Here is a 12,733-nt window from a genome sequence, read left to right as displayed (position 1 = left end):
AGAGATGCACAACTAACACCAAATTGTAGCTGAATCTGTACTGATTCAGTAAGGTGTCATCAGATTTGATGTAGCTTCAAATGTTATGGAGCTAGATCCAGAAGAAAACCGCCATTACCGAAAAATCGTTTTTATACAATAACTTTTGAACTAATAAAGACATAAAAGTGATTCCAAGTTCTAGTGGTATGTTTTCATGGTCAAGGATGTCAAATATACAGAACAGAAAAGTGTATGTATCATAGTTTTGGTTGTAACACTGAATTGTTGACTAGATCACTGTGCCAACCCTTACCAAAAAATAGTACTGATAAGTATATAACAAGTAAACTAGAAGTATACTTGAAATATACTTGCATATACTACTTTTTGGTAAGGGAAGGAGGGAATCTCTTTAGTGTCAGTGACCCTATGGCCTTGGCGAAGGTTTGCACCCTCTGAGTGATTCTAGTCTGAAATTATATCATTTGTTGACTTGAACTGAATTTGTTGATTGAGCTGAATTTATTCCTAAATGACTGTAGTGTTTGAATAATGTTAGTTTCTGCTGATTTCACAGAATAAATACCAAGAATAATGTAATGGCTACGAATTTAAATCTTAACAACCACAATAATAACAGCAATAAATGATATGGAAAGACATTTTCAGACTCTTTATTAATCCACCACACACAATAAATGAAACAGATGCTGGAGATTGTCACACTGTAACAAATCCTGTGTTTAGCTCTTTGAATGTGGGCTGCAGTTTTCTCTTGGTTCTTGATATCTACCCCAGATTTCAAACATCTGTAGACGCCTGTCAGACACAGTGGAGCAGATAAGTATGAGTTTTTCTCCAGAAATGTCCACTTGGTGATACAAGCATCAGATTTGGCATGAATGTTCATCATAAATCAATGTTTGAGAAAAAAGGTATAGTTTGGACTATCTATGACTGATTGTTCTGGAGTGATGGGGTAAAAACAGCATAAATGGTGTCAAAGATCAAAGGTCAAAGGCCATAGGTATTAAAGGCACTGCGCTGCGGTGGTTTGAATCATATTTGTCTAATAGATTACAATTTGTTCATGTAAATGGGGAATCTTCTTCACAGACTAAATTTAATTATGGAGTTCCACAAGGTTCTGTGCTAGGACCAATTTTATTCACTTTATACATGCTTCCCTTAGGCAGTATTATTAGACGGTATTGCTTAAATTTTAATTGTTACGCAGATGATACCCAGCTTTATCTATCCATGAAGCCAGAGGACACACACCAATTAGCTAAACTGCAGGATTGTCTTACAGACATAAAGACATGGATGACCTCTAATTTCCTGCTTTTAAACTCAGATAAAACTGAAGTTATTGTACTTGGCCCCACAAATCTTAGAAACATGGTGTCTAACCAGATCCTTACTCTGGATGGCATTACCCTGACCTCTAGTAATACTGTGAGAAATCTTGGAGTCATTTTTGATCAGGATATGTCATTCAAAGCGCATATTAAACAAATATGTAGGACTGCTTTTTTGCATTTACGCAATATCTCTAAAATCAGAAAGGTCTTGTCTCAGAGTGATGCTGAAAAACTAATTCATGCATTTATTTCCTCTAGGCTGGACTATTGTAATTCATTATTATCAGGTTGTCCTAAAAGTTCCCTAAAAAGTCTTCAGTTAATTCAAAATGTTGCAGCTAGAGTACTAACGGGGACTAGAAGGAGAGAGCATATCTCACCCATATTGGCCTCTCTTCATTGGCTTCCTGTTAATTCTAGAATAGAATTTAAAATTCTTCTTCTTACTTATAAGGTTTTGAATAATCAGGTCCCATCTTATCTTAGGGACCTCGTAGTACCATATCACCCCAATAGAGCGCTTCGCTCTCAGACTGCAGGCTTACTTGTAGTTCCTAGGGTTTGTAAGAGTAGAATGGGAGGCAGAGCCTTCAGCTTTCAGGCTCCTCTCCTGTGGAACCAGCTCCCAATTCAGATCAGGGAGACAGACACCCTCTCTACTTTTAAGATTAGGCTTAAAACTTTCCTTTTTGCTAAAGCTTATAGTTAGGGCTGGATCAGGTGACCCTGAACCATCCCTTAGTTATGCTGCTATAGACGTAGACTGCTGGGGGGTTCCCATGATGCACTGTTTCTTTCTCTTTTTGCTCTGTATGCACCACTCTGCATTTAATCATTAGTGATCGATCTCTGCTCCCCTCCACAGCATGTCTTTTTCCTGGTTCTCTCCCTCAGCCCCAACCAGTCCCAGCAGAAGACTGCCCCTCCCTGAGCCTGGTTCTGCTGGAGGTTTCTTCCTGTTAAAAGGGAGTTTTTCCTTCCCACTGTAGCCAAGTGCTTGCTCACAGGGGGTCGTTTTGACCGTTGGGGTTTTACATAATTATTGTATGGCCTTGCCTTACAATATAAAGCGCCTTGGGGCAACTGTTTGTTGTGATTTGGCGCTATATAAAAAATTGATTGATTGATTGATTGAAAGGTCAGTTTGCGTTTGTACATTGGTCAAAAGTTAAAGATGCTCCAATTTTTCTAAAATGTGATGCAAATTATTGGTTAATAGGGTTTTAACAACGAATAGTTTGGACCTTCTGTCATGCTTAGTTGTCACGTTACAGGGTAACATATGTCACTTGTCATAGAATCCAATGTATGTTGACTATATTTGACATTTACTTTGCAGACCAAGCATTCAGTCTGTTCCATTTTTTAATCCTATTAATCCTACTGAACCAATAATTTGCACCACTTTTTACCAAAATTGGAGCCACTTTAACGTTTGACTCCTGCACAAACTGAAATTGACCTTTGTCACCACTTTTAATGTTTTTACCTCGTAATTCCATAACATTCAGTCATAGATAGTCCAAACTATACCTTTTTAGAATATTTATGATCAGACAAATGTATTATACTTTTCAATATGATTGGAGCATTTTTAAATTTTGACCCCTGTGTAATTCATTGACCCCTACCTGACCGCCATATTGGATTTTCAAGTGGCCAGCACTTTTTTCTCAAACACTGATTTATGAAGAACATTCATGCCAAATCTGATGCTTGTATCATCATGTGAAGGATTGTTTTAGTTATCTGCTGCACTAACAGTCAGGGTGCTTTGCTCAAAATTTTAATTTTTATTTTTCCTGGAAATAAACAAGTCTGTGAAAATGATCAAATCAGTGTTGCTCAGAGAGTTTGCGCCGCTTCTGTTCTGAAGCCAGTTTGCTACACCCATGTGAATTGCAGATTCTCCTTTAATTGATCTGTAGCTGCACATCTGAACAGAACTGTGTCTATGTTCACATTACCAACTGAAGAGAACAATTTGATTTAGGATTTTCTGCAGATGAGATTCATGTTTGTGACCTATACCTCATCTGACCTCTAGGATGTTGTCTGATTTCGTCTAATTGACAGCCACCTATAAATGGATAAAGGGGTGGAGCGAAGGCAGAACCAGGATCACCTGGGCAGGAAAAAAAGCAGTCTGAACTCACCCACTTATCTCAAAGTTGGGTGTGGCTTTTAAAAACCATGTCCGGCATTTAGCCTTGATCACCGTGGCACTAACATTGCTTAGCTATCAATACCTACGTTTTCCTTACATTGCAAAACATACACATTAAAGAATGTTAAATTTCTCCTAATCAAACACACTGGAGCACAGACTTAGATGGCACAATTAACCGCACAGTGTGCCGTATTATCTCAGATATTTGTATTAAAATCCCAGAAAGGAGGTAGCAGCCTGCCAGCAGCTGTCTGCCTGGACAACAAACACACTCACCTAGCTGTCACTAAAACTGAGCACACCCATAATTATGCATAAATTTATAGCTTGATCAATTTTAAACAGAAGAGTTATATAAAAATGCCATGTTTGTTTCTCCTGTAGAGTTGGATATTTTAACACTGGGGATTGACTCGTGGTCATTCACGGAACTGCAGGTTGATGCTTCATTTTTTTTTTTTTTTTTTTTGCACTGAAGGCTGTTTTAACAAGATATTGAATCAGATTTAATGTGCTCATACCGCTCAGAATAGATCACGTCCAGCACAAGCAGGTAAACAGAGCGGATTGTGTTCATTTCAAACAGTAATGTGAACGCAGCCATTACTCACTTCATTTCAACACACTCTGCCTTTAGTGTAGCTTCATACTTTTATGTAACAATTTCAAAACCAAATATAATGCATGGATTACGATAAGATCTCGAAACTTTACAGGGCCATCTGTTCCAAACAAAGACTATTATTATTATTATTATTATTATTATTATTATTAAATAGGGTGTACAATAGGACCCATTTAATGCTGAAAGTATTAAGAATGAAAACTGCTGCAGCCACATAAAGTTTGACTCTCATGGAAGCAGCTCATTTAATATCCTTCATTTTGGTTGTTTTACAATATTGTAGAAAACCTTCAGAGTTCAAAAGGCTAAAAGAGGCACCTGATCTGTTCCTTGAACACAGTATTCACAGTTTGACTAGTTGTCTGTGGATTGTTGGATCATGTTTCATCTGCCTTCGTCATAATATCATATAAAAAAAAAGATGACATCATCTTTACATCCTGCACACAGTTCAGGTTGCAGCTCGTGCTTTTGGATCTCCAGTAATGTGATGCAGCTCAACTCGCTCCTTTCAAGTCCTGAAGAGTCTTTGTGATGACGAGCAACAGCACCTTGAATGTTTGTCTCTTACACGGACAGCATCAGCCTGTGACTTCAGAAAAAACATGATGCTGAGTCTCCAGGTAAAAACTCACAATGTCCTCGCAAACAGTCACGTCCGCCCAACGGGACAAACAAAGAGGCCTTTGTCTGCCGCTCACGTGGTGAAACGCCGTCATGGTCTTCACCAAGATGATGCCACCTGCGTGCCTTCTGAAACAAACCTCCTCTCATAGCGGTCCAAGGGAGTCCTGGGACTCCTGTTCATTGGCCAGTATTGTGCGTCCATTGTCGCTGTAGCTCCTATTAGGCAAAAAAGACAATCTAAGAGAAGGAGAGAGAGACTATTACATACTGATATTAATAAGAGTGTTTTTTTTTTTTTTGGCCTTCCTTGGAAAGACGTGTGAACTAGAGCACTGAGCGCAAACACCAGTTTCCAATTCCACAAATTATTACCAATTGGAAAAAAAAATTTCAAGGTCAAAGCCCTGTTAGAAGTGGTTTTTCATAAGCTAAAATATAATGTAAAATATAGATCAAAAGGGCTTTTCAATATTAAACTCAAATATCCATTAAGTCCGCAGTACGGATCAGATGCAGATCAAAGTTAGTCTATTCATTGAGAGTGCCAGTTTGCATCTCATTGTCACAGATGAGAGTGATTGAGGCACTTCTGATTGAGATATAATGCAAATTCTAATCCTATTACATTTTTTCCACAAATCTGATTGTTAATCATGTGAGATTTCAGATCGTACGAGGTCTGTTAGAAAAGTATCCGACCTTATTATTTTTTTCAAAAACTATATGGATTTGAATCACGTGCGATTACATCAGACAAGCTTGAACCCTTGTGGGCATGCGAGAGTTTTTTCACACCTGTCGGTTGGATCATTCGCCTGTGGGCAGGCTTTGAGTGAGGAGTGGTTCACCCCTCCCATCTATTTTTCATTGTTTAGGAATGGCTCAGAGACTGCTGCTTTGTTTGATAAAAAATTTTTCAGAAACTGTGAGGCACATCCGAGTGGACACCATTCAAGAAATTCAGCTGCTTTTTGGTGAAAATTTTAAGGGCTGATGAGAGATTATGGAGTGTTACTGTCGCTTTAAGGACAACCCACGGAGCCGGAGGGCACGCCGCGCTCCGAGCCGCCGTCGTCAGCCTGTTTCGAGCTGAAAACTTCCAAATTTAAGCCTCTGTTGACCCAGGATGTCGTGAGAGAACAGAGAAGTTTCAGAAGAGGTCGGGATCAGCAGTTTATCCGGACATTCCACTGTTAAAGGAGATTTTTGTAATGAAAGACGTGCGGACAGATTGGCGCGTCGGCAGTCAGCCGCTCATGGCCCGGCGCCACAGAGAAACACCTCCATTGGAAGCGTTACGGGACAAGTTTGAACATGCCCAGCTGTTAAACAGTTTCTTGGATACTCACTCGACTGAAAACCATCGAAAGCCGCCTGAATTTTATGAATGGTTATCAACACGGAGGTTGATGGAAATGGAAATGATGGAAATAATAAACACCCACCCAACCCCTCCCCCAACACACACACACACACACACACACACACACACACACACACACACACACACACACACACACACACACACACACACACACACACACACACACACACTATTTTTTGGTTTCACCTTTGACACTGTGGTTGTGAGCACACGTTTACAAGAGTCGATGACTATAATGGACAGATGGAGAATGTCCACTTTCAAAATGATTATTTTCCTTCCTTCTCCAAACACCTATAAACTGCCATGACACGTGAATTTAGAAACTTTGTGAGTTAACTATAAAATAACTAGTTCACAGAAGCTTAGAGTTATTTACAGAGAAACGCTTACACCTGTCACCAATGACAACGAGTCATGTTTATATAAAAATAAACAAATAGTGTATCCACCTGGTTCCACAGGACTGGTACAGCCTCACGAGGATAAAACATGTTGTCACAAGACGGCTTTAGGAAATGGCGAGATATGAATTTAGCTCAGAGATAATCCCACTCAGTTATTGTACTCTGACACATGACCTGGAGATACATAACTGATACTGGAGGAGCTTTTCCATCATTTGGGAGTCATGGAAGCCACTGGACCTGAAGACCGTGTGAGATTTATTTTACGAGGTCTGTCCATAAAGTAACGGTCCTTTTTATTTTTTTTTTAAAACTATATGGATTTCATTCATATGTTTTTACGTCAGACATGCTTGAACCCTCGTGCGCATGCGTGAGTTTTTCCACGCCTGTCGGTGATGTCATTCGCCTGTGAGCACACCTTGGGAAGGAGTGGTCCCGCCCCCTCGTCGGATTTTCATAGTCTGGAAATGGTGGAATGAAAAGGACTTTTTTCCATCAGAATTTTTTCAGAAGCTGTTAGAGACTGGCACCTGGAAACCATTCGAAAAATTTATCTGGCTTTCGGTGAAAATTTTGCGGGCTTCACAGAGAATAAGGACTGTAACTACAGCTTAAGGACCCCTTTAAGGACGGTCGGTGCGCCGCGCTCCGAGCTGCGATGACGAGGCACAAACCACTGGATCATTTCTAAGCTGATGGCTCTGTGGATACGAGACCGTCGTGTGCTCTTTCTCTGGTTATCACAAGAGCTGCACATCAGCCATTTTCCGGCAGATTTCACTTTTAACAAGAGATTTTGTCATGGAAAGCCGTGCGGAGGCTTCGCGCGTCACGACCGATTCGCTTTGTAAGCAAGACAAAGGAACACCTTCATTTCGGAGTGTTAGAGGACAAGTTGGGACATGCCTATCTCGGCTTTCAGTGCTTACCAGTCGAGTGAGTATAAGAGAACTTGTGGAGAGCTGGACATGTCCCAACTTGTGATGATGATGATCCAGTGGTTTGTGCCTCGTCATCGCAGCGCGGCGCACCGACCGTCCTTAAAGCTGTCCTTAAACCTGTAGTAACAGACCTTATTCTCTGTGAAGCCTGTAAAATTTTCACCGAAAGCCAGATAAATTTTTCGAATGGTTTCCAGGTGCCAGTCTCTAACAGCTTCTGAAAAAATTCTGATGGAAAAAAAGTCCTTTTCATTCCGCCATTTCCAGACAATGAAAATCCGACGAGGGGGCGGGACCACTCCTTCCCAAGGCGTGCTCACAGGCGAATGACGTCACCGACAGGCGTGGAAAAACTCATGCATGCGCACAAGGTTTCAAGCATGTCTGACGTAAAAACATATGAATGAAATCCATATAGTTTAAAAAAAAAATAAAAAGGACCGTTACTTTATGGACAGACCTCGTATTTTACTGATTTATTTTTAAATAATAAGCCCCAAAGTTCCACTTGTTTTCAGAGTATTATTATTGTAGCAGCAGATAACTGAGAATATCAAGAGAATGGTTTTGAAGCAGAACCGTCACTCGAGATGTGCACCAGTGTTGGCAACCGAACGGTCCCCCCCTAAAAATCGGTCCGCCCTGCCTTCAATGCGCATGCATCATTTTGGAGTGTCAGCAGCGATTCACCCATTATCGCCTTGTTTCTGCTTAAAACTGCACTCCAGTCATCATCCATCTCAGCGACAGATATCTGAAGCTTTTGTACAACAATCATTTCCACATAAATTCAGCGTTATTTCATCATAAAAGACGGAGGAAGTGATAAGAGCGCCACAGCAGCACGCCTGAGTCTGACTCTCTGAGTCTGACTCTCTACACCTAAAGTGATCAAAGGGATTAATGTGATTATTAACCATCAGATGACAAAGTACAACCTATTATTCTAAAGTTAGCTTTAAGCAGAAACAAGGCCGTTTTAAGTAGCAACGAGGCAATAATCGGTGAATCGCTGCTGACACTCCGAAATGAGGCATGCACACTGAAGGCAGGGTGGGCCGATATTTGGGGGGGCATTCGGTCGGTTGTTACGGAGACTTTACATTCCTACTGACGACATCTTTATGAAAACATGAATCATTGCTGTTATCATTCAACAGAATGGGACTCCAGAATCAAAAGACAAGAGCATTTAAAAAAAGAAAATCTTGAAAAATGGGCATCATTTTACACGATGCATGGCTCATGTTTGAAAACAAGTGGCATTTTATATATATATATATATATATATACTATCTGACACACACGGAGTCCCACGTAAAGGGACGTCCATGGAGCAGAGGTGATGGGGGAAAGACAAACATGAATGTTCTCTAAGTTCTACTCGTCTGTTTTGTATGTTTTGTGTGCAGGGAGTCTGTTTACTGTCCAAACACTGCTCGATCCGTCTAAATCTGTCTCACAGTTGTAGATGAAATTCCCATCAGCCACCAGGGGATGGAACAGCGTCGGACAATACAATACAAGCCTAAAATATTGAGGAGGAAACTCAGGGAAATGGGCATCCGATGTAAAACTTGTGCCAAATCAACATATCCTGGAAGAAAAATGGGAGAAGCCAGAAAAAAGAAGAACTGCATTATTGTGTTACATGTATTTTTAATGTTTGACTTTTTTCTAACCCTGTCCCTGTGCATCAACAAAGTGGTGAGCAGAGCTTTGTTTTTACTGGCATGTGTGACTGTGGACAAGATAACTCAAAAACAGCTGGATGGATTTCCTTCAAACTTGTTGGCAATATTGCTCAGATTGCTGTCTAGAGGTGATCAGATTAGTTTGGTCAAAGGTCAAGGAAAACATGGTCTAAAAAATACTTTTTTCTGTATATCTCAACAATCAAAAAGCCTAGATGGATGAAGTTGATGAAATTTTTTTGTTTTTTGCACAGGTATTCATCTGGGTTCTACAACCCCTGGCAAAAATGATGGAATCACCGGCCTCGGAGGATATTCATTCAGTTGTTTAATTTTATAGAAAAAAGCAGATCACAGACATGACACAAAACTAAAGTCATTTCAAATGGCAACTTTCTGGCTTTAAGAAACACTATAAGAAATCAGGAAAAAAATTGTGGCAGTCAGTAACGGTTACTTTTTTAGACCAAGCAGAGGGAAAAAAATATGGACTCACTCAATTCTGAGGAAAAAATTATGGAATCATGAAAAACAAAAGAACGCTCCAACACATCACTAGTATTTTGTTGCACCACCTCTGGCTTTTATAACAGCTTGCAGTCTCTGAGGCATGGACTTAATGAGTGACAAACAGTACTCTTCATCAATCTGGCTCCAACTTTCTCTGATTGCTGTTGCCAGATCAGCTTTGCAGGTTGGAGCCTTGTCATGGACCATTTTCTTCAACTTCCACCAAAGATTCTCAATTGGATTAAGATCCGGACTATTTGCAGGCCATGACATTGACCCTATGTGTCTTTTTGCAAGGAATGTTTTCACAGTTTTTGCTCTATGGCAAGATGCATTATCATCTTGAAAAATGATTTCATCATCCCCAAACATCCTTTCAATTGATGGGATAAGAAAAGTGTCCAAAATATCAACGTAAACTTGTGCATTTATTGATGATGTAATGACAGCCATCTCCCCAGTGCCTTTACCTGACATGCAGCCCCATATCATCAATGACTGTGGAAATTTACATGTTCTCTTCAGGCAGTCATCTTTATAAATCTCATTGGAAAGGCACCAAACAAAAGTTCCAGCATCATCACCTTGCCCAATGCAGATTCGAGATTCATCACTGAATATGACTTTCATCCAGTCATCCACAGTCCACGATTGCTTTTCCTTAGCCCATTGTAACCTTGTTTTTTTTCTGTTTAGGTGTTAATGATGGCTTTCGTTTAGCTTTTCTGTATGTAAATCCCATTTCCTTTAGGCGGTTTCTTACAGTTCGGTCACAGACGTTGGCTCCAGTTTCCTCCCATTCGTTCCTCATTTGTTTTGTTGTGCATTTTCGATTTTTGAGACATATTGCTTTAAGTTTTCTGTCTTGACGCTTAGATGTCTTCCTTGGTTTACCAGTATGTTTGCCTTTAACAACCTTCCCATGTTGTTTGTATTTGGTCCAGAGTTTAGACACAGCTGAATGTAAACAACCAACATCTTTTGCAACATTGCGTGATGATTTACCCTCTTTTAAGAGTTTGATAATCCTCTCCTTTGTTTCGTGTTGGAGCCATGATTCATGTCAGTCCACTTGGTGCAACAGCTCTCCAAGGTGTGATCACTCCTTTTTATATGCAGACTAAGGAGCAGATCTGATTTGATGCAGGTGTTAGTTTTGGGGATGAAAATTTACAGGGTGATTCCATAATTTATTCCTCAGAATTGAGTGAGTCCATATTTTTTTTTCCCTCTGCTTGGTCTAAAAAAGTAACCGTTATTGACTGCCACAATTTTTTTCCTGATTTCTTATAGTGTTTCTTAAAGCCAGAAAGTTACCATTTGAAATGACTTTAGTTTTGTGTCATGTCTGTGATCTGCTTTTTTCTACAAAATTAAACAACTGAATGAACAACCTCTTAGGCCGGTGATTCCATAATTATTGCCAGGGGTTGTATGTGAATTGTGCCAGCCTGGATTTTACCAGCGTCCCATATGTTCTGCCTACAGTTCTCTTTTGTGAAAAGGGTTTGGGAGCCGTGCAGCGGAGTTCAAATTAGTTCTGATTTGATGGTTCAGAATGAAAACCTGAACTTGCTTGGCCATATATAGGATCATTTTAAGACCCCTGCATATTATCAGCACAAGCTTCATCTTCAGTTGGAGTAAATTAAGAGTTTGTGTGGGAAAAACTTGTGACTTTCGTGGCTTTTGTTTCAAACAAATCCCAAGACACTTAAACACCCGCCTGCAACAGCACTGTAATGATAATAATTACAGGTTTAGATTCTTTATTCATGCACTGCCTCTCGCAAATATTTCAGTCTTTGTATGGGTAAAGATCAACACCAGATGATACGTTCGTCAGGGCTTCGTCCTGCTTCCGAAACATCTGGAAGCACATTGCACTGAGTTCCATCCTGCAGGTGGAGACTGATGCACCTTTAAAATCAACAGGTACAGATCAAAATACCTCATTTGTGCATCTCATCGCTGCACATTGAGCCACCTTCAGGATCATCGTGCAGGATGTCCAAATCAGGTAAACACAAACGGCGCTATCTCTAAATCTGAGCACTGAGGCAGAGCAGATGATGTGTGATACTTAAAACACAGAGACTGTAAAAATATCAGCCTAATCAACTGAACGCAGCCTCGCCACTGCCTTTCACACCAACAGGTACAAAACCTTATCGCTAATATGTAAAGCTACAGTGTGTAAAATATAGTGTCATCTGCTGGTGAGCTTGCAAACTGCATTATGCGTCACCAGTCGCAACATTGTTTCCCTTCATGTTTTCACTTCTTTGGGGACGGGGATTCATGCTGCCTTGCCTTCTATTCTGACAAGTCATACGTGTGATCATCCATTTTATCAAGATAGAACGCAATGCCAAAATATTCTCTCCCACATGAACGTTGTTTTCTTTATAATTTGCAGTTGTTTAAGTAAGGATGAAACAACAAGAAGCCGTGCATTATATGGTTTGAATGCACAATGCGGAGTCTAAAACACACGACGCGAAGCGGAGTGGTGTTACTCCACGAAGTGCATTCAAACCGTATAATGCATGGCTTTGAGTTGTTTAATCCGCTTATACCATGGTCCCACACAGTGAGTTAACACACAAATATTTATTTAAGTTAACAGAACTTGATAAAAATGTGTGAGTATTTGGGACTATTTTATGCCAGTCTCAAGATACTTTGTCTCCGATGCGCGTACCGAGTCTGCGGGCTCACGCCGCAGCGGGCCACTCTCACCGCCTCCCTCTCTGCTGTGTGGAGCTGTGGCAAACTCTGGAAACAGGTCCAGAAACTACGCTCACTGTTTTGATATGGAGCGCTCCCAGCCCGCAAGGATAGAACCGTTCTCTTCTTTCCTGTCTTCAGTCTTGTCCAGTTTGTCCGATATTAAATCTTTACACTGTTGCTTTTGCTGTTCTTCTCGTTTGTTCTCATCCGCTTTCCATTCCTCAAATGTTTTATTTTGGCCAAAAATATTAAAATTCACTTGGAAATCCATGTTTTATCGTGTTTCTGTCATT

General features: G+C 40.3%; 1 protein-coding gene across 2 annotated transcripts in view; it reads right to left on the bottom strand.

Moving 5' to 3' along the window:
• Nucleotides 1–4,835: 4,835 nt before the first annotated feature.
• LOC117529884 (5-hydroxytryptamine receptor 4-like) overlaps nucleotides 4,836–12,733 on the bottom strand; it is a 95,075-nt gene continuing 87,177 nt past the window's right edge. For both annotated transcript variants that reach the window (XM_034192773.1, XM_034192774.1), the window contains one exon: nucleotides 4,836–5,005. In XM_034192773.1, the coding sequence (XP_034048664.1) occupies nucleotides 4,912–5,005 (94 nt within the window). In that variant the 3' untranslated portion in view covers nucleotides 4,836–4,911. The remainder of the gene's footprint in view (nucleotides 5,006–12,733) is intronic.

The sequence above is a fragment of the Thalassophryne amazonica genome, chromosome 17 (genome assembly GCF_902500255.1).
Source record: "Thalassophryne amazonica chromosome 17, fThaAma1.1, whole genome shotgun sequence".
Lineage (NCBI taxonomy): Eukaryota > Metazoa > Chordata > Actinopteri > Batrachoidiformes > Batrachoididae > Thalassophryne > Thalassophryne amazonica.
This window is presented reverse-complemented; position numbering and strand designations above follow the sequence as displayed.